We start from the raw sequence: 26,265 nt of genomic DNA on the forward strand, positions 1-26,265 counted from the left end.
TTGCAGAGGACAATGGGGAACCAAAAAAATTACAAAGTCAATGATGTGAGGATTAAAAATGCCATACAAAATCATTTGTGTGCTAAAAACTTAATCTAAAAAGTGAATAAAATATACGGAAAGAAAGAGATAAAATGGAAGTCAAATACATTAGCACTTTCCAGTCGGTAATGGTGACCTTGCTGATACTTAGCACAACTGGGCCCCAACACTACCCAACAGTACCCATCATATTCACACTCTCTTCTGCCTTTCCAATGGCCGCGTGCTCATCCAACCACTGAGTATTGGTACAGATGAAAATATGGGACTTTTGTGTTCATCTCTTCAGCATTCGCCATGCAGGAAACACCAGGACCCGTGTATTACAGAATGACATTCTCAGCAACAAGTTTTCTCTGACTGAATGCCATTGTGGCACATGAAGTCACCACAGAGCACACACAGCCTGTGAAAACAGCAGCCAAGAGAATGAACCATACATATAACACCACTATTCATTTTTCATTGCTGCCTTCACAAAATTAGCAACTTACAAGTGACACAAGTTTCTCCTCTCCCAGTTCTTAAGAGAGAAGCCCAACAGATCTGCTGGGCTAAAGTCAGGACACCAGAAACCTCTGCACTCCATCCTCTCTGGGTACTGGCAGGAGGATCCATTTCCTCACTCACTCATCCTGCTAGGAGTCAAGGCTTTGGCAAGTGATGGGATCTTGAGAGCGTTGGGTTTAGTAATGGAGTATCCCTTTATGGGGTCCCATGACTGCATCACTGGAAGGATGTGGAAAGCAGGAAGTGAGGCCTGCTTGGAGGAAGTAGGTTACTACTAGAGGTGTACCTTGGAAGCCTTTATCTTGTCACCAGTGCCTTCCTACTCCTCTCCCTCCTGCTTCCTTGTGGCCATGAAGTGAGCAATCTCCGTCACTTGCTTCAGCTAATACTTTATGCCCTATCTCAGAGCCAAAGCAACGAGACCAATCAACTACTCAAGGAAATCTCTAAGGCTGGCCATGCGCCAAAATAAATACTCCCCTACATTGATTTTTTTCCTCAGGTATCTGTCACAGCAATAAAATGCCTAACATAAATATCTAGATTTCTCTACGCCATCGCCTGCATATGTGGCTGGCCTCATTTTCTTATGACAAAGTAACGAAGTTTTGGGAACTGCATCCTGTAAACAAAGCCGTCATAGGAGTTAGTGTGGGTGTGACTGACTGGGGAGGAATCTTCTCAGTTGTCATTTCACATCACCTTGCTTCCATTGGCACTGGTAGATCCCAGCCTTGGAAATCGTATCAGTCTTTCGCCATCCCTAGGCAGGAAAAGGCTGGGCAACAGAATTTGGGCGAGCCAGATAGAAACTGAGGCTGAACTTCAGTTCAGCCAATTAGGCAGGTTGAACAGCCCATGCAAGAGCTCCCAGATCACCCAAGTCTCCTTGTGGGCCAATTAGATTCACAATGGGAATAGTCTCTGCACCTTGACCACAGATGCCAATTCTAAGCAACCAGATCCCAAATGGGTATTTTTAACAGTAAGGAGAAATGAAGGGCAGAGTTCCAGGAAGACAGATCTATTTAAATCAGAACTCTCCCACAAGTTACAATCTCCTGGGCGTTAGTCACAAATTCATCACCTAGTTTCACCTACTTGGAAAGTAAAAATGCAAACCATTTTAAAATTTCAAAAGGACACAATCAAGTGTTGCAAATAAAGTTTAAACTGGGGATTGAGCAGGAGATCAACCTAAATAACTGCAAAAAGGAAAAGAAGTCCTAACTAGTGTCCCCATTTCCTGGCCTGGTCTTCCTCTTCTGCAGGCACACAACCATCACCCCAGTCTCACTAAGGAGTCATAGCTTCTCACTGCCTACAAAATAAAATCCTGGACCCTCAGGCTTGCTTCCACATCATCCAACTTGTCTCAGCTTGCCTTTGCAACCTCTCACCTGACTCATGCTACCACCAGCAACAGCACATCCTGGAACCAGTCCCCTGAGACCTCTTGTCATCCCAAATCACCATCACCGTGGTCCTTGGTACATTTCTGAGGCAGCCTTCCCCTTCTGTTCTCATCTACCAACAGAAAGCCATCTTTTCTTTCCGCACTCAGCCTGAATGTTTTAAGTGTCCCTCACAAAAAAAAAAAAAAAAAAAAAAAAAAAAAAAGAAACAAAACCATATCTTCTGGATGCTCCGGAAACATTCCAGTCTTACCTCTCAATAAACACCAGCATGTGTCTCTGAGGTCAGAGTCAGTTCAATTTAACTGCCTCCCTCTCTCAAACCAGTGATTTATCCCCCTGCATTTTGCAGCCTCAACATGAGTCCTCCTGCACATAGCAGGAGCCAACCTAATATGATTGGTACAACCAGATTAAAACTGTCATACACAACACATATGATACTCTATGAACTTGAGAAATCCTCCATGATAGAACTGTCATTCTATTTGGTTAGAGAAAACACTATCACTGCATCTTCTAGAGTGTTATGATGACAGGGTCCATATACTGCTTTCCTCATATGCTACTTGGCATCCTTTTGTAAGCATGGGTACCACTGACTTATGACGGCTGATCTATACATCTTAATATATCTTAAGTTAAAAAAAATCAGAAGCTGGAAATGCCCCGAATACCTGTCACCTCCCAACTCTTTCAGATGAGCCCCACAGTACACTATGGAGTTGTAAGCTGTCACCCACTATGATTATGAAGTAGTGAGGAGTAGAAGACCCACCATCGCCACTGGCATTGCCAAATGCACACTGCCAGCTTGGGTGATCATCCAAAATCAAAATCCCAAGTCTGACTTCTACAGAATATGAGCAGCTTTTGCAGCAGCATGAGGCAGAAAACTTTGAATCCAAACCTGAGTCTTCTGAGACCTTTTGTGCATTATACCCACAACAACCATAAAAGGAATTAATGCCATGCATTCTGGTAATGGCCAGTAAGATACTAAAAGCCCACTTCCAAAGGCTCTAAACTTTCCCAACGCTACAACCTTTAATAGAGTTCCTCATGGTATGGTGATTCCCCAACCCTAGAATTTTCACTGCTACTTTATAAGTAATTTTTCTGCTGTTATGAACAATAATGTAAATATCTGATTTTTGGCAAAATATCTAATTTTGACAAAGGGGTCATGACCCACAAGTTGAGAACCACTGCTCTAGAGGCTGACCAAAAAAGCTGGTATATTCTAGGGCCTGGTACTTGGAAGTGGGATGCTTTCCCAATTCTGTGGCTTCTAGGTAAATCCAGGCACAGTTGACACTAGCTAGATCACCAGCAGAAGACCGACAGTATAGATACCAACCACCCCAACAATGAAAGGGGCCTCACAAGGGAGAAACAGGGAGGTAAAAATCCTAAATTCTGAGTGACCCCTAAACCATCCACACCCAGACAACAAGTGGCCTTAAGGAAGTTTCTAGGAGCTATATATCTCAACAGGAGTATGGTTTACACAGGCATATGTATGTATGAAAATTCACCAAAACTATGCATCCCATGTAACACTGAATTGTAACAGCACACAAGGAACAGTTCTGAAAAGTTTCTATACTAGTGTCTGCAAATTTATTTTAAAATTCATTTTATAAAAACAGAGATGGATTGACATGAATAAAAGCATGGCTGAACATATTAGAGCAGGTGCAGTCACAAGTAATGGCAGACTCTGTCAGGCTATAAAGCATTTCTGTTTTTCTGTAGGCTTGAAATTTTTCACAATAAAAATAAATGCTGGGAAAAGTGAAAAGATGAATCCTAACTTGGAATTTGGTCCCTCAAAAGGAAAAAAAAAATGTGGAAGCCTCACCTCACATTTGCAGGAGTCAATATGAAGGAAGCTGGAATTTATTACAGAATTGTAAACAAAAAGCACTTAGGTAAGAGTTTGGTAAAACACGTTTGCCATCCAGTAGGAAAAAGCATGTCCTAGAGGTGACCTCAGAAAATCACGGAAAGAACTTCCTCATCTCCGTGAAATGTTCTGGTGACATACTTTATTTCTGTAGTATCAACAGCGCTAGCCCAGTAGTATGTTTGGTTAGTGGCATTAGATGGTACCTCAGGATAAACGTTAATTCTGTGTTCTACTTTCTGTGAGCCAGACCCGAAACTCCTGAAGTGCCGTGAAAATATAACACTGGATGACAGAAGGTACTCGCATGCCTGTTGATGTACAAGCCTTTAAATTAGCAAGTGGAGCACGATGGTGGTGTGATGGCTCCTTTCTCCAGGCCTGGGTCAAAAGGGCAAAGGGATGATCGATCCTTTTGTCCTGGAAGGGACCACCTCCTGCCCTCCAACACCAAAGGGGTCCGTGGCTAGACTGCATCCTACAGATACACGATAAATGGTTCTAATAAGAACCTGCCAGCTAGAAAAAGAGGCCACATATATGTCAAAGGCCAAGACAAATAAATCTTGCAAACAGTGTCCGATACACCACCACCCATTAACATGTGTTTCAAAATGCAGACAAAAAATTTAAAATGAAAAATAAAACACAAAACTGCCGATTTGGGGTGGGAGGGTGTACGGAAAACATACCATCTAGAAACTTCCCTCTATGTGTCTATCACACATTCTGAAAGCACAAAATGCCAAGATTGGCTTGGAGTATAGCTCAATGGCAGAGTACATACTTGGTTTGCTCAAAGTCCTGGATTCCATGTCTGGCACCAAAACACATCCAAATAGACAAATCAAATAGACAAGATTATCACCCGATAGGACCTACAAACATGAAAATGAAATTGCTTTCAAATTTCCTTCCCATCAAATCAAGCACGGAAGGCGCCTGCATTTACTACTATGTCAACTCTTTCTCTTTCTCCTCCTGCCCCCCCCATCTGTCTCTTCATTTTCTCCATCTTACAGCTAATACCTATTCTAGAGATGAAAGTATTTACATCAAACAGACTCTGGTAGAGAGAATAAAAGGTTAACTGGGACAGGAAGGAAAAGACAAGGGGTCTTCCTCCCGAAACCTACCTATCTCATTAGAAATAATGGAAGTACTACGAAGCTGTTTAACTTTAAACATTTTTTAACAGCCTATAAAGAGAGAAACATCACATCCTGCATGTGCTTACTATCAGGACATTTTCCCCAACCTACTTGTACATCCTTGAATCATTGTCCCTGGATTGGCCTCTCTGAGCTCAAATTCTGCCCGGTTCATTTCACCAATGGTCTGGAAATACACCAAAGCAATAATGCACATCTGTTTCAGGCACCCAACCAAAAGACCACCCTCCCCTCTGAGTAGGGGCATCTCAACCCTGCTCAAGGCTTTGATCTGTTTTCAGTTTTTAAATGTTCCCTGCTGCCTGGTGGGGAGCTAAGGGACTCTGCTTCAATAGACATTATGTCACCCCTCAACCCTTATGTAAACAGAATGTCTAACACCTTCACAACACAAGCCAAGCCAAGTCCACAGCTGAAGCTGACAAGATAAGTATTCTGGGTCAGCCATGGCCACTTGCACGTGAGCTTTCTGCCTGGCACTAGCAGGGCCGTTAAATTGAGACTTGGTGGCAACTTCTGACTCCCATGAATACTTCGTCTCAATAATTATCAGTCAAAAGGAAAACTATTTCTTCTTCCTGGGGGCTGCTTTTTTCATATAGAAAGTTCTTGAACATATGCCCTGAACATTTTAAAAAAAAAAAAAAAAAAAAAAAAAAAAGGAGGCAACTTCTCTTTATTATAGCAACTGCTGTGTGCAGAGCCTGACAAGCACTGCCCCTCTCAGTACACAGTACTTCCCAACTTAAGGTTTTGCCATTCAAAAGTCTGGTTGTATTGGTGAAGGGAGAAAAGGCAATAGCATAAGCCACTGTACTGTTAGAGAGCCTAACCTACACATTAGTATTCTTAGATAGCAACCCAGTTACCACCGCACTAGGTATGTGGGAAGAGAGACACACCAAAGGTGAATAAAATATAAAGCAAAGGACTGGGGATTTAGCCCAGTGGTGGAGCACTTGCCTGGTATGCCCAAGGCCCTGAGATTGATCCCCAGCAACCACAAAACAAACAAAGCTGAGGACTGTCATCAGAGGAGTCTGCCTTCAAGGAATTGGATAAGTTCATCCAACTGATGGGTGGCAGAGACGAGAACTCTGGGCTGCCAGCTCCTGGTGCACAAACGGGAATCTGAATTCGAATGCCTTTCAGGGTTCTCGGCACTAAGAAAGTCCTCTCTCTTTTGGCCCCAAATGTTCTCCCAAGGAAATCTTGGCATACGGAAACTCAGAAATGCTAAGGTGGTATCTGAGCTGGGTTTAAAGAACCAGGTAGAATCGAAAGTGTGAAAGCAGATAGTAATGTAAGCGGACACTGTCATGGCGCAGGGTGAGGGAACAGGGGTGTTCACAAAGATACACCAGTGAGAGGGGGAGAAACAGATGGGGTTGGGGGAGCCAGCGTTTTGGCTTCCTTCAGTGGACCATAAGGATCCAATGAAGGTGCTGGAGGGGGAACAGATCACATCTGTGCTACAGAGAAGCTGGGCTGGCAGGGATGCAGGGCTGGATTAGCAACAGGGAGGCCAGGGCAGAAGTCAAGCCAAGGATCATAAAGGCTTCGTCTGGGGAACCTGGGAAACAATGGAAAGACAATGGACAGATGGGAGTGAGAGATTTCCAAATCAGAAATGGTGAATCTGGCAGTCGGATGGATGTGGAAGTAGGGGCAGATTAAATTTAAACCTGAAAACGGTGGTTCTCAAGCCTTACTTGGCTCCCATCGCCAAGAGGCTATGATGCAGAATTGCACACTCCCTGCCCCCCCACCCACCCAGGTCGCGGACAGATGTAAGAAGCTGCACATTACAGTATCTGTGATGACTCCTCACTCTCCACTGCTGGCCTGCCACGAGATCTGAACAGGAATGGAGCGCATGCAGACAGTTCGATGGCAATCTAACTAATAACCTTATAGGAATGGAATCTAATAATTCAGAACTGAGGCTTGATGCTGTGCACATTTGGCTTTTGTCACTTTTCTAGTAATTCATTTCTCATGAATTTTGCAGATATGGGTCCACCGTTATTACTGTTAGAGGGGAAAGAGGCCAGTCTTGTACCAAGACTGTTTGAGAATGCTGAATGCTATGATTCTGACACAGAAGTGTCTCAGGTCATTTGGAGAAGGAATGGGTCAGTTAAGGAGAAGGGGAAGCAATGTCTTCAGTGTATGCTTATCTGCATGCCAAAGTAAAGGAGGAGACCTCTCTGCAGCTAATAATGTCAGAACACACTGGTGGCCACAGCATCCACACTGGGTCACCCAAGAATTCTCTCTGACCATCAAAGGACCCAGTGGCCACTTCACTCCTACACCCAAATATGACCTTCCTGCACCCTCCCTTCCCTAGACTCAGTGTGTAGCTCTCCTACCATGTGTCAATCTTCTGAATCTGTTGTGTTTCAGAAACGTCCAAAAACACAGCAAGCTGACAGCAGAGCAGAAAGGAGCACCAGTGTGACCAGGTCTTGTGGAGAAGGGGACGAGGGACTTGGGAAAGCCATTAGTTGCCATTAATAAAGCAACTTTAGCAAAGCAAAGATACCAGGTCACAGGGGATCTGCAGCCTCCCGGAATGGCAAGCAAGTGGAAAGGCCTCAAGCAACTTCCAAAAACAATACACGAACCAGCCACACTGGACACACCTGCAATCCCAACACTGGAGAGGTTAGGGCAGAAGGTTCATGAGATCAAGGCCAGCACTCACTACTGAGCAAGACTCTGCTCCCCTGTCCCCCCACCCCCCACCCCACCAAATAAAGCATGAGGCTGCAGAGATGCCTCAGGAGGCAAAGTGCTTGTTGCCCAAGCATGAGGGCCTGAGTTTAACTGTCCAGCACCCATATAGAAGCCAAGAGTCTTTACCAGTACAGCACCAGGAATATAGAGAAGAGGCAAGTGGATCTCCAGAGCTCATTGACCAACCAACCTAATTGAAACACCACATTTCAGACATAGTGAAAGACCTATAACAAATAACACACACACACACACACACACACACACACACACACACACACACACTCACTCTTCACTATGTCTGACGGCCATAAACTAATTTAATTCCAGTATAATACTTAACTTTTGCACTCCTATGATCTTTTGGATTTAAATGTCTACAAACCCCAGGACTGAGATTTCCATTCAATTTTCCATGATCTGAGGAAGGACCAGAGAAAAGTCTACCTCTAAGAACAAACTCCCTGACCAGATTCACCTGTGTTGGGCAGTGTAACTATAGTTGTAGACTTTGCTGAGGATGCTTAGTAGGTTATTACTGCTAACTGATTCAATACTATTTTTCATACATTATTTAACACATGACACATTTTCTAGATTATAACCTTTGTATTGGTTTTGACTGAATTTTCTAAGAGTGCATATTGCCACAGCTTTCTGTATGTTCTGTGTAAAAACAGACCTATTATAACTGGGGATATAGCTTGGCAGTAGAGGCCTTGACTGACATGTGCTGAGCACCTTAAAATTCAAATTAAATAAAATTAGACCTCTAAAAAATAATATGGTAGAGAACAATAGAAAAGATGCAACATCAACTTCTGGTCTCTGCACTATACATTCACACCTAACACACCACACACACACACACACACACACACACACGTTGTTTATATACTTTGGTTAGCATTGCCTTAAATAACATTTTCTCCCAAGCCTTCCAAATTCTTGTCTTACTCTGTGCAAATGCACAGCTAATCAAGTCAAAGTTTCTGCCTTACGGAAATAATAGGATAACAAGTAGCATCAACTATTCCATAATGCAAAAGATTATAACAAAATACAGTATTTATATTGTCTCACAAAAACCAAAAGCAGTAGTATCTGCCTGTGCTTTCAGAACCCTTGGAGAAGGGGGAACATGGGGAGAAAGTTGGGAGTTGATTGGAGCCTGCTTTCTTAAAGTTTTTGGACGTATGCCCTCCCTAAATTGCCCGAATTTAAAACAGAAACCCATAGAAGCATCTTTGTCCTGTTTTCCAGCAGGATCCAATCTTTTAAACTTGACTTTTTAGAAACAAGATGCTGACGGGGTCACTAACAACCCCTAAGTACCCCAGATGTCTGCTTTCAAATCTTAAAAAGAAATGTGCCTACGTTTATCATGATTCTCAAACATAAATAGAAAAAGTGAAATACCAGACTAAGGCCAACCATAGTTGCAAAGAGCCAGCTTGACTCCCTGCAGACCCGAGCCTATGCAGACCTAACCCCATGGTTCTCTGATCCAAGAAAACCATTCACAAACATCTTCAACACATTCCATGAATACGGTCAGCTAACATCCTCTAGATAAAAGCAAGTGAACTGGCATGGATGAAGGGTGGGTCTTTAAGTACCACTTCCTGTGTGCTGAATAATTATTTGGAATAGCACAAAAAAATATTATTCTTTATGACTGTTGTAAAAATATTTCACTGATATCTATGTCAAAGCTGATTATATTTCAGGGGAACATATTAGGGAACAACCCTAGGATTAGGTGGGTCCTAGACAAGTATAGGATTTCCTAATTGTATTCCAGGACATTAAGAGCTATTTGAGGGATTAGGGAGATGGTTCAGTGGGAAAGGCTTGCTAGGCAAACACAAGGACCCGAGTCCAGATCCCCAGATACCATATAAACCAGATATGGTAGCCCGTCTACAATCCCACCAATCCTATGGTGAAATGGGGATAAAGATAGAGTCTTCTATAAAAAAGGACTCTTATATCTCAGCAAAAATTAGAATCCATCTAGCCTGTCATAGCCTGAACAAGAGACCTGGGGTTAGCCTCTACACATGTAGCATAGCAAATGCAGGCCCATACTCATATACAACAACACACACACTTCATACACATAATCACACATCAGACACATGCCCATGTGTGCATATGTACATGTGTGCACGCGCGAATGTGCGCGCGCGCGCACACACACATACACACACAGTTTTCTTTTTAAGAAGAGCCATTAAGGTATATAATAGCTTGGAACTAAAATGTTCCCAATAGTCCATGCTTTAGAGGTATAGTCTTCAGCTTGGAACTATTGGAACACAGTAGAACCTCTAAGAGGCATAACCTGGTGGGAAGGCTTCGGGAAAGTGGGAGAAGACTAGTAGAAGGACTAGAGAGATGGACCTTCCTCATAGTGAACAGATTTCCTCTCGCACACGCTTCCCTTGGGAAGCGGTGCCTCTTCATCACAGACCTACCGATCATGAATTTGAACCTCCAGAATGGTGATGAAACTGTTCTCTTTATAAGCTGATTGTCTCCAGTATCTGTTCATAGTAACAAAAGTGACCAATATGAGGTTGTTAGAGTTGGAATCTGCACTGTCCCTCAAAGGCTGTGTGGAGAAGTGGTCCTCAGTCCAACAATATTCAGCAATGGATTTGAGGGATGGCTCTAAACTCAAAGGGTTAATCAATTGAAGAGACGGGGTTGAATGGACTACTAGGAAGCAGTAGAAACTCTAACAGATGAAGGCTAACTGGAGAAGTAAGTGTGACAATATACCTTTGCAGGGTCCATTTTAATCCTGGACTCTCTCACTCATTCAGCCCCCTACTCTACCTCTCTTCACCTCCCTGCCCACCAGAAGGTAAGTGGCTTTGTTCTACCACATGCCCCTTGGTTGGATAGTCTTCCTGGACACCGGCCCCAAAACAGTCAAATCAACACAGAGCAAAACTTAACACACACACACACACCCTTCTATTGTTTATTTGAGGTATTCTGTTACAACAATGGAAACTGACCGTCCCAGGAGCCAACCAGGGAAAGCAAATGCTTCCATCAAGGGGGATTTAATAAAGAGAGACGGTAGCATAGGGGTGGGAAAGCTCAGAACCATAACAGCTAGTGGAATGGCACTGCACAGACTAGCAACAATGGGAAGCCACGTCCTACCTCCAGAAGGAGGAAAGAAAGCCCACAGGTCACCTATGCAAGATGGAACAAGGCAGCCTGCCTCAGAGCAGAAGCCGTAGAAAAGCAGGGGCAGCCAGAAATGGGGCCTCCAGGGGTCCCTGTCCTCTGCCATAATAACTAGGAAGAGCTGGGAATGGGCACAGCAGTGAGTAGCCCAGGTTTGGCACAAAGGAACTTTTATCAAAAGGAGTTTTTGTAACAAGAGCAGGCTCAAAGGCTACCATGATAGTAGCTGATTTGCTATTAGCCTAGTCACAGCTTCAGTACCCCGACACACAGCTTCAGTGCCCTGACGAGCACTTACATCTCAGGAAGAAGACTATTAAGTTCCTCCATGATCTTTCTTTCACATACCATTTTGGAAAAAGAGTGTCCCACAAAAGACTTTTTAGAAAATGTTTTTAGCCCAGTGTTGAAAATGTATAAACAAGGAAAGAACCCTAGACATCTCGTTAAGTGGCTTGAATAAGATGGGGGGGGGGGGGGAAGGACATTATATAGACCAGAGTCTAAATTCAAGCCTCTGGGTCTTAAGCAAGGGGTCTTCTAATCTGTAAGGAAAGGGCTGGATGTACTTTAGCACTATCTAGAAACCAACTACTTAACCAGAACAGTCGGCCAAAGGCTCTGGAGGCTCAACCAGGAGGGTTGGGAGTCCAAAGTCATTCTCAGCTACATAGCAAGTTCAAGGCCAGCCTAGGTTACATGAAACATTGTCTCAAAAAATTCAAATTAAAAAAGAGACATGAAACATTGTCTAAAAAAAATTAAAAAGGGACAGGAAATAAAGCAAAAAGAAAATCCACTAGCTAGCATCCAAATCCCCACCTTATGTCTGTAACAAAATGGAAGAGCCTATTCCATGGCTGCCTGAAATAAACACAGTTGGGGGGTGCCCACCACCTTCTTACCCTCCCCCCATCTTTTGCTTGCCCTTCAGTATCATTTCTCCTTTTAGTCAATTAAATATCTATCCTATCACCCAGAACACACCCTAAATCACATGCTACGGAAGTCCAGATGAATTTCTTGAACCTAACTATACAAGCATGGCCCCAAGCTCTTCCTTATTTTGGGAGGTTCCTCTATGGTAGGTAAATGGGAATTAAGGGGTGGGAATTTGGCTATAATTCAATGAGAAAATACCCCTGCCTACAATGAATATTCACAAAACTAAAACTCTTGACATACCTCAGACAAATTTCTTCAAGTTCAATGACACTGCCATGTTCCTTGTTCATGATAACACATTTTCACATTTACCAGTAATCTGTATAGCCCTTCTTAATAGAAAACAGTTAAAGTCTACTGTGTATATTGTTTACAAAGCCCTTTGGGTTTATGGAGTCTCTATTAACTTAGATTTACTGCAGTCTAAGTAGTTTCCCCTAAGATAAGCTGTGATCTTGCCTCTAGGTCCAGGAAGATTTGGGGGGTGAGACAGGGGGAGAAGAAGATTGATCGCAAATTCACATTATTTTAATATAAAATTTTCAGGAAAGAAGGAAAATGATTTACCTCCTTCCCTAACCACCCCCAATTTCAATAATTTACAAGCATAAAATTCCAATAATTCTTGTTCATTCTTCAGGACTCTATTTTACTCCTTCAGATCCTGCAGAGCATGGATCAAACGGTGTACAAACCAGGGAGAAATTTAATCACTCGTCTCTCTCTCTCTCTCTGCCTGAGGGATTGTCTAGGTACTATGGTGACAGACACCTCAGTGAAAGTATGCAGGGGCGGGAGGAATAGCTCCTAGACTTTAAAAAAGGAGAGAAAGATTTCTGATAGATTCCTTGTCAACACATTAAAAACACTGTTAAGACCCACGTTGTCATACACGATCAAAAGTTTTTATATAACGCCAGTAGAGACAAAGTACTACAACAAAGGTATTGTATTATTCTTTCTACAAATTCTGCATATTTTAAACCTGTATATGTCCAAGGATTTTTCTTGCCCATTGATGGACAGTTTTTCCACACAGGGCAATGAGCTATTCTGTATGACACTGTAATGGTGGACGAATGCTATACATTTGTCCAAACTCACATAATGTACACCACAGGAGTGAACCCAAGAGTAAGCTGTGGGTGCTGGGCAACGATGCTGTGTCCTCCGTGATAATAAATGGATCACTCCTGATGACGGATGCTCATGGGAAAATGTTTGCATGTAGCAGGGCAGGGTTTACACAGAAATTTCTGAAACTTTCTGCTCGATTTTGTTATGGAACTAAATTCCTCCTGAAAAAAAAAAAAAAAAAAAAGCATATATACTCCTTTCTTTTTAGCATAGGGCCTCTGTTGTTTAAAACTTTACACTGATATGGGAAAATACAAGTAAAATCTGGAAGAAAAACCAAGCCAAGTAAAAATTTGTCATTTTGCAGATGAAAAAAAGTCAGCCTTTGCACAATTTAAATGCAATTCAGGTTTATTATTATTATTATTAATGGAAGGGAAAATAACTGGTCTTGGAGAGTAAGCAAAGCCAATTTGTAAAAATATCCCTTGGCCTCATCCACACAGACAGTTGCACCAATGATACAGCAAGTTCCTCCTCTTCCAAGACTCAAGTCGGAATATTTTTCCCGGCCCATGTTCATGAACAGGAAACGAACACGACTGTAAACACAGGAACAACAATCAACAAGCGCAGATGTTTCAGGCTGGAAGAAGTTGCACTCTGGACAAGGTGAAAGGGTAAGTGCTGGCAGAGTGATAATCGGCAGATAGCAAAGGTCAACTCAGAGTGGGCCTCAAGGGACACAGTCCCTGCCTGCTGTGAGTCCACTCTCAACCGCCCAGACAGAGCTCCCAGTGATGAGAAAACAATACGAACATAAAATCGGCACTGGGGAGCACAGACAGTTCAGGCATAGGGCAGTCCCAAGCTATCTAGCAGGATCGGTCATCAAGGGCGTATACCTGTAAACTTGAAAGTCAGGAAGGCGCTCCCTCTCAGAATCAGGAGCCCCTCTCTCGGCAGAATTGTTTGAAGGAGATTCTTCAACCCAGTCATCTGGGGTTGTGTTCGAGATAATAAGACTATGGGGAGCTATCAAGGAATTAACTGATGTAATTTAGATACCATCTCCATTATGGGCCCAGTCAGGGAATAATGGAGCTGGGAAGGGCAGGAAGAGGGATCTCCTGGTGCATATCAGTGGAACAATACAGCCAAAGACAGCATGGTTTTCAACTCAGTTTCTGGAAGAAAACAATTCTTTGTGGGGTCAACAGTCCTGTAGCATACCAAACAAGACATATTTATAGACATACTTAGCATTTGCTGTTCAAAAAGCAGAGTTCTGGCAGAAAATGTTACTGACCCAAAAAAAAAAAAAAAAAGTCCAGAAAAAATCCAGAAGCTATGTAGCTGTGTGCTTCCTTCCCCTCTTAGCTGGAAGAGTGCTTCGGGATGCCTTTGCCATTTCCCCATCATTTAATCTACCTTCCTCACAACCCTACTGCTTCAATGCACTGAGAATGGCTTCTTTGCTCTAGGGATTTCCCCTTAACCTTGACATCTAGCAACAAAACAGAGGATATTGGTGCTGAATAACTCTAATAAATGCTATTACCAACGTAGGAGGCCAGGTGGCATGTGAGAATTTTCCAAGCTCCAATGTCTTCAGTTAACAGTAACTTATCAATAATTCCAGACTAGGCTAATCAATAAACCCAGAGCCAGTTATCTGTTGCAAGGCATATTTTCTCAGAGGAAAAAAAAAAAAGCATGCTGTGAAAGTTTTTCAAGTCAGAGTATGGATTTTTATTCACAGGGTGCTAGAAGACTACAGATTTATATTATTTAAAAAAAGAAAGGAAGAAAGAAAGAAAGTATATAAGAAAGAAAGAAACTATAGAGAACATCTTCAAAACACTGGTAACTACTAGAAGAAGTGATCAGCTATGCGTTATTATATAGGTGCAGTGGCAAACACTTGTAATCCCAGCAATCAAAAAGCAGAGGCAGGAGGACCGAGAATTTAAGGCCAGCATGGGCTGCATAGTGAGACCATTCCTCAAAGGAGTATCAATCAATCAATCACCCACATCCCATTGTTAATTTCTCATGGCAGTAGTAAACTTAGGCTCTGAGAATTTTTGACCAGCTCAGACACTTGAGAGTTTGACAACAGTGGTTATTTAGTAACTAAATTTTAGTAAAGTGGAAGTTTTCCTCCTCCTCTGTCGCACACTCCAGCTGAGACTGCATTTGCTGTCTGCCTCATGAATTTCACGTGGACAAGAGATGGAGCACAGATGAACATGGCCTAGAGGCCGAGGGTTTTGGGACAGAACAACAGACAGAACATGTCTGAATGAGATTAACTCAGCTGTCTCAGTGGCAAGGGAGGAACAGGGACAACAGAACACACGATGCTTCAACATTGACACAAAAGAAAGACACCAGTCCCAGCCTTTCCCCTTGTCAGCTCCTGGGTGACAGCCTGTGGCCAAGGAAGCTGGGCTGGGTTGTCAGCACGTGTGTGGTGCAGCCTCTGGAGGGTGGGACGGTTAATGTGTAACAGCTGTTTACATGCATGGGCCCTTGTAAATTGACTACTAATATCTTACTCCTGTATTGATTTTCGATGCTTTAAACTAGATATTCATGGCAGCTTCTAATCAGAAACCAAATTACCTCATTAAAATAGTGCCTACGTTCTTTCCACTGATGGAAGCCAACAGTGAAATGGATGAAACTCAGAAAAGAGAAAGCAGAGGAAAGCAGCTGAAAATGGGTATTAAAAAGCAAAACCACAATAACTTTATATCAAGTTGTAAAACATGCATTCCGAGAATAGTGCCATTTCTGATGTGAATGGAAAGCAGAGGGCAGGGCTGATTTGTGACAAAGCTAGCAGAAAGGTGACTCACCCTCCACTTTCCTTTCCTAACCTGTGGAGTAAGCCCAGGGTGAGCCCATCATCCTTAGACCTTTTTCCACCACCCTCAAGGCACATCATCCACAGCCTCCAGCCTTATCAATACAACATACTGCTTTGGGGCTGGGTGTAGCTCAGTGGCAGAGGGTGGTCTTGGCATGCATTGGGCCCTAGGTTCCATTCCCAGCCCTAGAAAATGAAATCCAACATTTACAGCAGCTGACCTCTGAAGACACCGGGACCCAAGGCAACCATGACTTGTGAAGAAAATGCTGGAACATCACCTTTTTTTTCCCACTTAGCCCAAGATTCCCACTGCCAGGGAAAGCCTCCTTCTGCCTAATCAGAGGCAGGTTCTCAGGCAGAGGAACTAAGCATGACTCAGCATATTTAAAAAAGGATTTATACCCATTCTTAGAAGGACAACCAGAGGAAGCACCATCTTAGGGCTAAACAATGGTATCTGCTTGCCCTTTGATCTCAGCTGAAAAACACTTTGTCCAGCTTCTTTGTTGAAATGCCACTGAATTTCACATTTAAAACTCTTTGGGAAAATAATTACCACTTCCCTGGACCACACTCTTTGAGTTGTCCCTAGTTACTTTTGCTGAGGATAGCTTACCAGCAACAAATTTATTTTCTGTTGCAAAAAAGAAAAAAAAAAATCTTGATAAGTACAGGCAGCCCAGATGAAAAACTGTAGTCCTGATTCTGTTTATGAAGGAAAGACAGTAGAGTGTCTCTGGTTACAAATACAAGTAGGGAGTATTCCATTTTTCTCCTAATTTATGTTTCCCAGGAGTGATTCTGTTGAGAAGATTGCCAGTATTTTCAGTACAATAAGTTTCTTGTTTCTTGTACTAACACTTACTGATTCCCTCTTCCGAGCATGTCATGAGCCTTTTATTTCACTTGATCCTAGCATCTGGAGATCAACACCTTATTAATTCAAGATAAGCCTGAAGTATGGATATTTAAAGAGGCAGCAATTCTACTCTCACACAAGTAGATATTACAAATTAATGCATACATGAATAACTGATTTTAAAGGCCTCTTAATAAAGCACTTTTTAATTATGAAATGCCTCAAGGAATGTCCTAAATATCTCCAAGCATTCTACTAAACACAAATCAAGTTGGACAGTGGTGGTGCACGACTTTAATCCCAGCACTGGGAGGCAGAGGCAAGCAAATCTCTGAGTCTGAAGCCAGCCTGGTCTACAGAGTGAGTTCCAGGACAGCCAGGGCTACACCAGGAAACCCTGTCTTGTAAAACAACACACACACACACACACAACTACAAAGTATCTTTTCTAAAGAATCAGGGCTTGCAGATGAGTGGGAATTTAAAGTATAGGGTACTGTTTATATTTTCACTAATTCAATCTTTTTGAAGCATTGTCAGTGTGCTTAGCATTTGGTTAGGCTATCCTGGTGGATCCATGTGATGTCAGCTGACATCCTAAAGTGTACATACACAATGAGTAAGCAATTTTCAAAACAGAGACAGACAGAGAGAAATCCCACGTGACCAGCAGGAGGAAGGAAGGGACCAGGGTGCTATGATGATAAGGAGATGGTAGGGCTTATATAGTAAGAAGGTGTTTGTAGGAGGGTGGAATTTTAACCTAAGACCTAAAGGATATTTCAGGATATCTCTCCAAGGTCACCAAATTGGCAGGCTTGCTTAGTAGACTGCCAAGACATTTTGAGCAGTAGAAAACAAATAGCAAATGACATCTGTGGCCCCGATTTGCTATAAATTCACAAGCTCACCCAGACACTCAGCTGACACATCACATCAACAGCAGACAGCCCTTCACATCCCACCCAGCCTGTTTCCAAGATGGGATTTTGAATAGTCAACATCAACAACAATGAGCTGGTCGAATGACCAGCGTTCAGGCTATGAGAGATTCATCCTGTTGATTCATACTTCCTGATAGACGGGCTGGCTGACAAAGCTAGGGTGTTTCAAATGTATTTCATGAGCAAATTATTCCTCTAGTCCCAGGGAAGAGGCATGCTTACAGAGATGGGTAACTTTCCCTCATGCTTTTAATGAGTAACCTCCGTAGTCTGTGGGTAACATACAGTGATGTAACATGTATCGTTCTGGAGGTTCTTCAATAGATAAGCTATGAATTACATCATTCAACATGACATTGACACCAACTAGGAAATCTGCAGAATTCTAAGGTCCTTAGGGAATCCACAATGCTGAGCTTCAGAAGCCTTTCTCTCAGATAAATCCCCCTTCTTATGTTCACATCCACAGTCATCGGATGTTATCTATGCTATTCTAGTCTAGGGAAATCTGTCTTTCCCACTGCTACATGGATTAAGATGAATACAACTGCTTTGTACTGGCAGGTGGTAATGCTTGCTGCTTGCATTCTGCCCATCTAGAAGAGGGTTTTTCTCCCTTCCCCCTGTGGAGTCTAGAACTGGACCTACAGTAAGGGTAACCACAGAGAGCCCCATGGTGGGAAATAAGGGGCTTAGACAAAGAATAGTATCTTTCAGTTCTGTTTCAGACTAGCTAGGAATTCACATAACAAAATTAGTTGTCAACCACCTTCAAACAGTGTGACTCAGAAGCTGTGTTCACCTTAGACCACAAAAGGTCAGAAAATCAAGGAAAGAGGGGAATTTGGAAGTCACCACACACACACACACACACACACACACACACACACACACACACTTAACAAATCCTCAAACCAGACCTTGGCATTTCAATTACCAAAACAATGGTTTCTGAACCCCATCAAGAGTCATTGAGGCAGCACTTAAAAGATTAAAAGTTTCCAAATTCTGTCCAACCCTCCCCATGCCAACTGAACTGAAACACAGTGCCACCCGGCAGTCTTAATGCCTGCAGGTTACTCTAACTTGCCACATTAAGGTGTTCAGAAACCTGTTTCTTATCTATTCCAGACATATGATTTCCTCCAGACATCTTCATCATGGTAGCACACTTAAAAAAAAAAAAAATCTAAGGAACTTTAAAAAATAAAAAGATACCTGATCCTGAGCTCACTCACAAGATTCTGCCAATCTCTGGGTCTGGATAAAACCAGCCCTGAGCCCCACAGCACTTTATAGTGCTAACATGACGCGAAGGTGGTTAGCAGCCAAGGCTGAGTGAGGCCTATGGCACAAACCTCTTGCTTCCACAGAAGTCCAACAAGATGCTCTGAGAGGAGTCATTGGAACCAGCTTTGCTTTACTTTACCTTAGGACTTCCCCCCCTCCCCCCCCCAAATGGCAATAAAACATGTCATGTAAAATTCAGTCAGGAAACTTAGAGGAAGGAGGGACTGAAGGAGAGAGCAGGAATGGAAATCATGAAATCAAAGAATAAGAGCAACGCTAGTTCTCCGCAGTCCTGACCACCCCACCATCACCAGGTTATACTGACTGGCACGAGAGACAATTTCCTTAGAATGCTTCCTGAGGGTAGCTTGAACTTGACTCCAATACACTGAGAATCTGTGTCCAATCAGATCCCCTGGCAGTCCAAGTAGCCAGGTTGGCAGGCCCTGTGAGATTCTGTTTCACATACTCCCAGGGGGATTTCGTACGACTTGGATGCCTCTGCCTCCAGACTCCCTGCTCCACCTGATTGCTACTCCTTCCTTCTACACACCCGCTCCCCCTGGGCACAACTAAGAATCTTAGATACACTTGCAAAGAACTCAATCAGATATTTATCAGAGTCATTCCTAAAACTGCTACTACCTGGAAATGATAGATGTCTCCGACAGGCCTTGCAATCCTTTTGGCATGTTCATGCTAACCCCACTCTGGGGCCTGGGTACAGGCCTGCGTCTCCCCAGAGACAGAAAGCCCACAAAGACCCAGGAATGGCTGGGAATGGCTGGGAATGGCTGCACCCACTCTGGGCGTGTCTACTTCCCTCGGTCTACCCACCGGGGACTTGCCTCCTACATTCCTGGACTATACTAAGTTTATGAAGAAGAAGAAGAAAAAAAAAAGTCTAGCGAGAATCGGAAGTACTGACTCAGCAGTCTTCCTTACCCCCTTTTCTGTTTACAAATGAGAGAAAACTTCAGGGGGGAGAGGGGGGACGTGACTCTGTCCGAGTTTGCCACAGAACATTTGTGGCAGAGCCCAATTTAGCCGCCCTCGACTTTCCATTCTGTTGCCTGGCAACGGTGTTCGGTAGAGCTCAGCGGCCAACCCTGGCCCCTACCCTGCACCCCAGCAGCTTGGGCAGCATTGATTAAAGGGTCAGCCTTTTGGGATAATAGCCAAGGGCATGAGAGCGCAGGCATTGGGTGGATTACCCCAATTGAGCTGGAATCTCGCCCCACACTGACGCAAGCCCCGCCTGGCTGGGACTGGGGCACCTTCCACGGTCTTGTGGGACCTTCTTCAACCCTCCTTCCTCAACACCTGTGAGTTTCTTGTAAAACACTCTCATCAGGTCCTCAAAGTTCTCAGCCGCTGTCGGGTTCCCTGATGGTCAAGGTGGGTAAAGTGGCACCCGAAGCATCCACCCAGGGGGCAGAGGAAGACAGTTCAGAGGAGAAAGGGTGCAAAGGGCATCCTCTTACTAATGATGACCACACTCGGACCAGAACTGAGTTGAAGTAGCCCGAGCTTGGCAGGAGTCAGAATACAGGGCAAGTGTCCCGAGCTCCCCCAAAAAGACAGCCTCCGCCGGCACCGCTGCGCGCCCTAGCCCCTTCCGCTGCAGCGGAGCGCACTCCCTCCCCTCCGCTGCGCAGGTGGCAGAAGCGCCGGCTGTCCCGCATCCCCACCGCGCACTCTTCCAGGGCTTCCTACCACTTGACCCCCGGGAGAATGCAAAGGAGGGATTCTGCTCTCGGCGTGACACTACCCCAAATCCTTACCCAGGTTCACAAAGCTCATGACCATGTCCGCGTCGTTGAGGAAAGCGCTGTCCTGCGCGCTGGTCAGTGGGGACGCGCCGGGCCCCGGGCCCAGGAAGCTCTTGCGGTTCAGGGAGTGTGCAGCGCCTGGAGACGGCTGTCTGAGCTGAGGCGAGCTGGCCCCTCCGTGGGGCCCAGGTTCCTGCCTGTCTCCCTCCGACAGCCCATCCTCTTCGTCATCGGAGGACAGGGCGTTGTAGAGATCCAGCATGAAGAGCGGAGCGGACTTCAGCCGCCCTGGAGGGGGCTCCTCGCGGGCAGTCTGCTGCGGGAGCACGGGGGACTGAGACTGCTGGAGGCCGTGCAGGGGGCGCGGCCTGTGCGGGAGCCCCAACACCGACAGGATCTCCTTTTGCATCTCCCGCTTCTCGTGGGTCTTGAGCCGCCGATAGAGGAAGCCCGAAGAAGAGGACTGCGGCGGCGGCTGCTCGGCACGCACCGGGCTCCCGCCGGCTCCCAGCAGCTGCCCCCCGGCGGCGGCCGCGGCTACCGGCAGATGCGGCCGTAGTGGCGGGGGTCCACAGCTGCACAGCAGCCCCCACCACCAGCACAGCCACTGCGCCCTTCGCCCCAGCCCGGGCATCGCCGCCCAGCCCGGCTGCCCCGGCGAGCCACGCGAGGCGTCGAGCGGCGGAGCGAGGCTGGAGCGAGGCGGCTGTGGCCCTTGGTGTGGGCAGCCCCCGCCACCTCTCGGCGGGCTCTCTTCCCGTTCCTGGCACTCAGTCCTTATCTCTCATGGTCATCCGCGGCGCCCCCAGAAGCCCAGGCGGAGGAGAAGCGAAGGGGCGATGGCCAGGATCTCCACTCTCCCGCAGGTCCCTGGAGGCGCACGGGCTGAGCCAGGTGTGTCCTAGGCAGGACTGCTCTACAGCCGGCACCCCTGGACGGGTCACGGCGCGGTCACTCGCAGTCCGCACACGTGCGCTGTCCTGTGCCCTTGCAGGAGGCTGGCCAAGGGGGACCCGCGGCAACAACTCAGGAGCTGGGGGTGTTATCAGGCACCATCCCTGCGCACGTCCCTCCTGACTTGTAGGACGATCGTGAAGTTTACCCTGTCGCGGGTCCCGGGCTGTGGCGACCCCGCGTCCTGAAAAGCCAGTCTTCTCTGCCTGCGCAGCTTTAACTTCCCTATGGTCCGAAACTCAGTGCCCCTCCGCCCTCGGGCACCGTCGCTCCCCCTCGGAATCTCCACACGCTCCCCAAGTGGAGGCGGCCAGGATCTCGCTTTCCGCTCTTCGGTCTCTCGGGTACCCGGAGGATCTCGCTCTCCAAGGCGATGGGAGAGAAGAGGACCCGAGCGCGGAGCAGAGGCTGCGGCGTCGGCTGGGGAATTCGCAGTCTCCCGCCTCTGAGCGCAACACTCCCGGCAGCCGCCAACGTGGGCTTTCTGCTGCGCGTCTTGCTCAGGTACCGCACTCAAGCCCAGGAACGCCCCGCCCTTCTTGGTAACGGACAGGCTATCATCCAATGGAGAGACGAGTCTTGCTGGCTATTTACATAATCCCACCCCTTCTTTCCCCCTCCGTTCTCCGGAGGCCTCGCCTCCGCCACTGCGCGTAGGTTTCTAGCACAGAGAATTCTTGGAGGCACCAGGAGTTGCTTGGGCGGGTAGGAAAGGTAAAGAGGTCATCGCTAGGAAGAAAGATCTGAGCACGACCCCAAACTAAACCTTTCTCTGCTACCACCTCGTCAAAGGTCAAGTTGTGTTAAATACAAGTAAACACTGTTATTTAATCCATGCAGTTACCGAGGGAGAAAATAATGACAGTTTTCTCCTTCCCTCCTTGGTTGCTCTTATTGATGGAATGTAGGCGTTTAGCGGACACGTGGCTCTCAAAGGCAGCTGCTGTAAGTTAAGACACACCCTGCGAGGAAGCTGCTCACACACTCTTTGCAGAGAGGGCCGAAGACAAGCCAGATTAGAGATTAGAGTCCTGAAGGTTTCCAGTCCGGTATTTCAGTTTATCTCTTCATTTGAGCTGCGTTTGGCTTCTTAAACTAAAACCCAAATGAAAGAGGCTCCCAGTCTGCTAGGAAAGCCTGTCCTGTGTTCTTGCTAATCTCTCAATGCAGTTTGTCAGTTGGCATTGCTTTTTAATGTACTGAAATACAATATAAATTGCACCGTGCCAGGTAAAACGTAAAGAGGGTAGTAAAGATAGTGTCAGAGGCCTGGAAAGTATAGAAAATGGCCAGGATAATAAACATGGTCCTGAACACAGGTTGAGCAAACCGGGGCTGCTTCCAACACCATCTTTTACCAATAAAGAGGAAAATTCATTTCCTTCTACACTATTCAAACGCCAGCCCATCTGTGGATGGTAAAAGAAAATCAACTGTAAACATTAGAGTCTTACACCTGAGGAGAATGTAAGGATTAAGAAACAAAAACTTCACTGACTTTCAGTTTTAGTTTACATGGTCTGAAATATTTTAGATCATTGATACTTGATTTAGCATGCCAGGACCCTGAGAAACCAAAGGCCTGCACCATTTCTTCTGTCTAGGACATCATACAAGTATAAAATCACTGCTGTGTGGCCCAAGAGGCCAGGAGCTCCACTCAGAAGATCTGAAGTCCAGGGTAGGATTCTAGCTGAGGCCCTCCTCCTTGCACAGATTCAGCCATACCTGTTCCGTACGAGGTCTAACAAGACACATGTGGGATTAAAAAAAAAAAAAAAAAAAAAGCTCAAGTTATAAGAGCAGAGAAGACAGCACTGAAATCTTTGAAAGTAATAGGGAAACAAATGAGTAAATAAACCTTGAGGGCTGTGCCATTGAAAACACAAAAGTGGGGTGTATGACTATGGAGTTAAGCCTAGTGTGGATACATACGTGGAGGCTACACTATACTGACCCCCCCCCTTTTAGGGGATCTGATTGCTGTGAGTCTAAAATAACAGTGAAGCATTATCAACCACACTCCTCAACAGCACCCCTAATGCAGGTCTGTCATGGGCTCCCCACCCCTACCAAGAGGGACTCTGTTCTCATAAAACCTAGAATAAGAGGGTGTTTTGGGGGTGCATTCAGGTGGTAGGTAGGAAGAAGCCTGAAAAAAAAAAAAAAGCTGTGACATGGGCAGTCATAAAAAGTGATGTCCAACTGAGGGTCACAAAAGATATGTGTTCTCCTATGTCCAATATGCTGAGGCAGGCAAGCATTTGGGTCTATCTGGGTTCGAGGGGATGAATAAAGAGGTACTATCCTAAGATTTCCATGGCTCCAAAGTGGGACCACAGTTTCTCTAAGTCAACTGGACCTCAGGGTACAGAGGGACCCTTAATTGGTGTCCCTCCCACTCCCTGCTTTTCCCGACCACACCCCATCTGAGACTCATGTGGTCCAGAGGTCCCAGGAGTGAACAAAGTGCGCGCGCGCGCGCGCGCGCGCGCGTGTGTGTGTGTGTGTGTGTGATTAAGGTGCATGCAGAGTGCAGGTGAAGGGACTTGAGCAGGCCTGGCTTCTAAATTCACTGGAAGCTGTGAACACTTGGAGAAAATCACAGGTCACTCCGCCCCCTGCAGGACATCAAAATATTACTGCCCCCTTCATCTGTTAGCCCAGACAAGCTTCCTTGAGTTCTCTGTGAGCTTCTCTCAAGCATATGGGGGGAAAGAGGAGGAATTCCATCAAGAAGCCAAATGGAGAGAGCCAACCCATAGCAAACATCTGGCTGCTTGGCTGACATTTCGTGCAGATGGCTTCAGTCTCTGGAAATAGGTTGTCTGTCCCACCCTTGCCCCACTTCGTGAAGAAGTGAAGATGGCCTCACCATAAAGCACAAATTTGTTCCACACATTCAGTGATACCAGGGACAGGGTGGGAAGCCTCACTGGCTCACAGAATAATTCACAGAAATTCTTTAAAATGAAGGTTTTCAAAACCGTTCCTTATATAGTATGGAGACATGCATGTTTATAACACACTTGGCCTAATAATTTCTGGCTTGAAAAGATACTGCTTATTAACTTACCATGTCAAACATTCTTGTTTTGAAACAATACTGCTTATTTATTAAATACATTAAATACTCTATACTTCCCCGTGGATTACCTCATTAACAATAAGCTACAAGTAGCTGGGTGGTATTGGCTCACCCCTTTAATCCCAGCACTCAGGAGGCAGAGACTGGTGGTTCGAAGCCAACCTGGACTACAGAGCGAGTCCAAGGACAGACAGTTACACAGAGAAACCCTATCTTGGCAAAAACAAACAAATAAACAAAAAATCCTCAATACACTACAAGTGCTGTCTTTAATTTCGTATTACATCACCTTCCCTAAAGCTGTAAGTTGTTGCCTTCAGAATTCAACATAAAAGTCCTGGATTTGGCTATGGTGTTTAAAAGTCTCAGCTCTCCCCTCCTCCAGTCCCTGGGTGCTCCATTCGAAATACTAAACTTTCATCATTATAATTAGCACAAAGTTGGAGGAGTTTAACATCAATTCCAAAATATAATAAACTCACTCACATTTTAAAAATACCAGTTTGGGATTCAGTGAAAAGAAACTATGTTAAGTAAATGTTTACTGAGTACGAGAAACGAACATTTGAGTGTTAAATAAATATTTCTTCTGAAAGCTACACCTGTAAGGCAAACTTCAAAATATGTGTCTCATCCAAAAGTCTGTGGTCACGTGTACATTCCCTCACACTCTCCCCTCACTGTCTATTCAAAAATGCTGGGCATTCACACTTCAAATGTCATTCAGACCATCATATTTTCCTACTCGGAGGACATCTGGTGGCAAAGTAAAAAACTAATATATAAATCTGTTTCCAGAGATTTTTTTCCACACTGTAACCCAAATAGCAAATCTGTTATTTGTTGAGTTTCACTTTTCATACACTCTCAAATCTCAAGACCCCAGAACCCAAACTATCTGTATAATGCAGAACAATGAAATATTAGCAAACTCTAGTTGATTCATTAAGACATTTCTAAAAGTTTCATTAGACAACTGGCATGGGTAAATGAAGTCACTTTTTTTTTTCTTTTAAACTGAGCCAAACAATACCACCTTTCAATGCCTAGTTTTACTGTCCTGAGAAGCCCTGTTCTGAGAAAGCACTGGACACGTGTTTGGTTGGGTAGTACAGGGAGTTCGCTGACCTAACAGCTTCTAGGTTTCTTGGCATTCTAGGGCACAGTATTCCAGACGTGTCTCTGTATCTACTAGCAGGCTACATGAAAATATGACATTTTGTGTTATCAATCCTCTTAACCATAATGGTGGTATGGGGAGGGATGGGCAGCAAAACACCACACTGAGAATTCAAGTCATGTGGGGCATGGTGCATAGTTGTAATCCCAGGCCTGGGGAGGCTAAAGCAGGGTAGACTTGAGTTCCAAACCGTCCTGGGCCACACAGAGAGGCCTTGCTTCAAAACAAACAAACAAACAAACAAACCTACCAACTAAAAATCAATGTTGCTGGCTTTCAGC

General features: G+C 45.0%; 1 protein-coding gene across 1 annotated transcript in view; it reads right to left on the bottom strand.

Moving 5' to 3' along the window:
• The window catches only part of Bmp6 (bone morphogenetic protein 6), a 136,457-nt gene extending 114,233 nt beyond the window's left edge, over positions 1-22,224 (bottom strand). Inside the window, exon 1 of the mRNA XM_051194414.1 lies at positions 20,775-22,224. Within this exon, the coding sequence (XP_051050371.1) occupies positions 20,775-21,396 (622 nt within the window). The 5' untranslated portion in view covers positions 21,397-22,224. The remainder of the gene's footprint in view (positions 1-20,774) is intronic.
• Positions 22,225-26,265: the final 4,041 nt, after the last annotated feature.

Source organism: Phodopus roborovskii, unplaced genomic scaffold (assembly GCF_943737965.1).
Source record: "Phodopus roborovskii unplaced genomic scaffold, PHOROB, whole genome shotgun sequence".
NCBI classification, from domain to species: domain Eukaryota; kingdom Metazoa; phylum Chordata; class Mammalia; order Rodentia; family Cricetidae; genus Phodopus; species Phodopus roborovskii.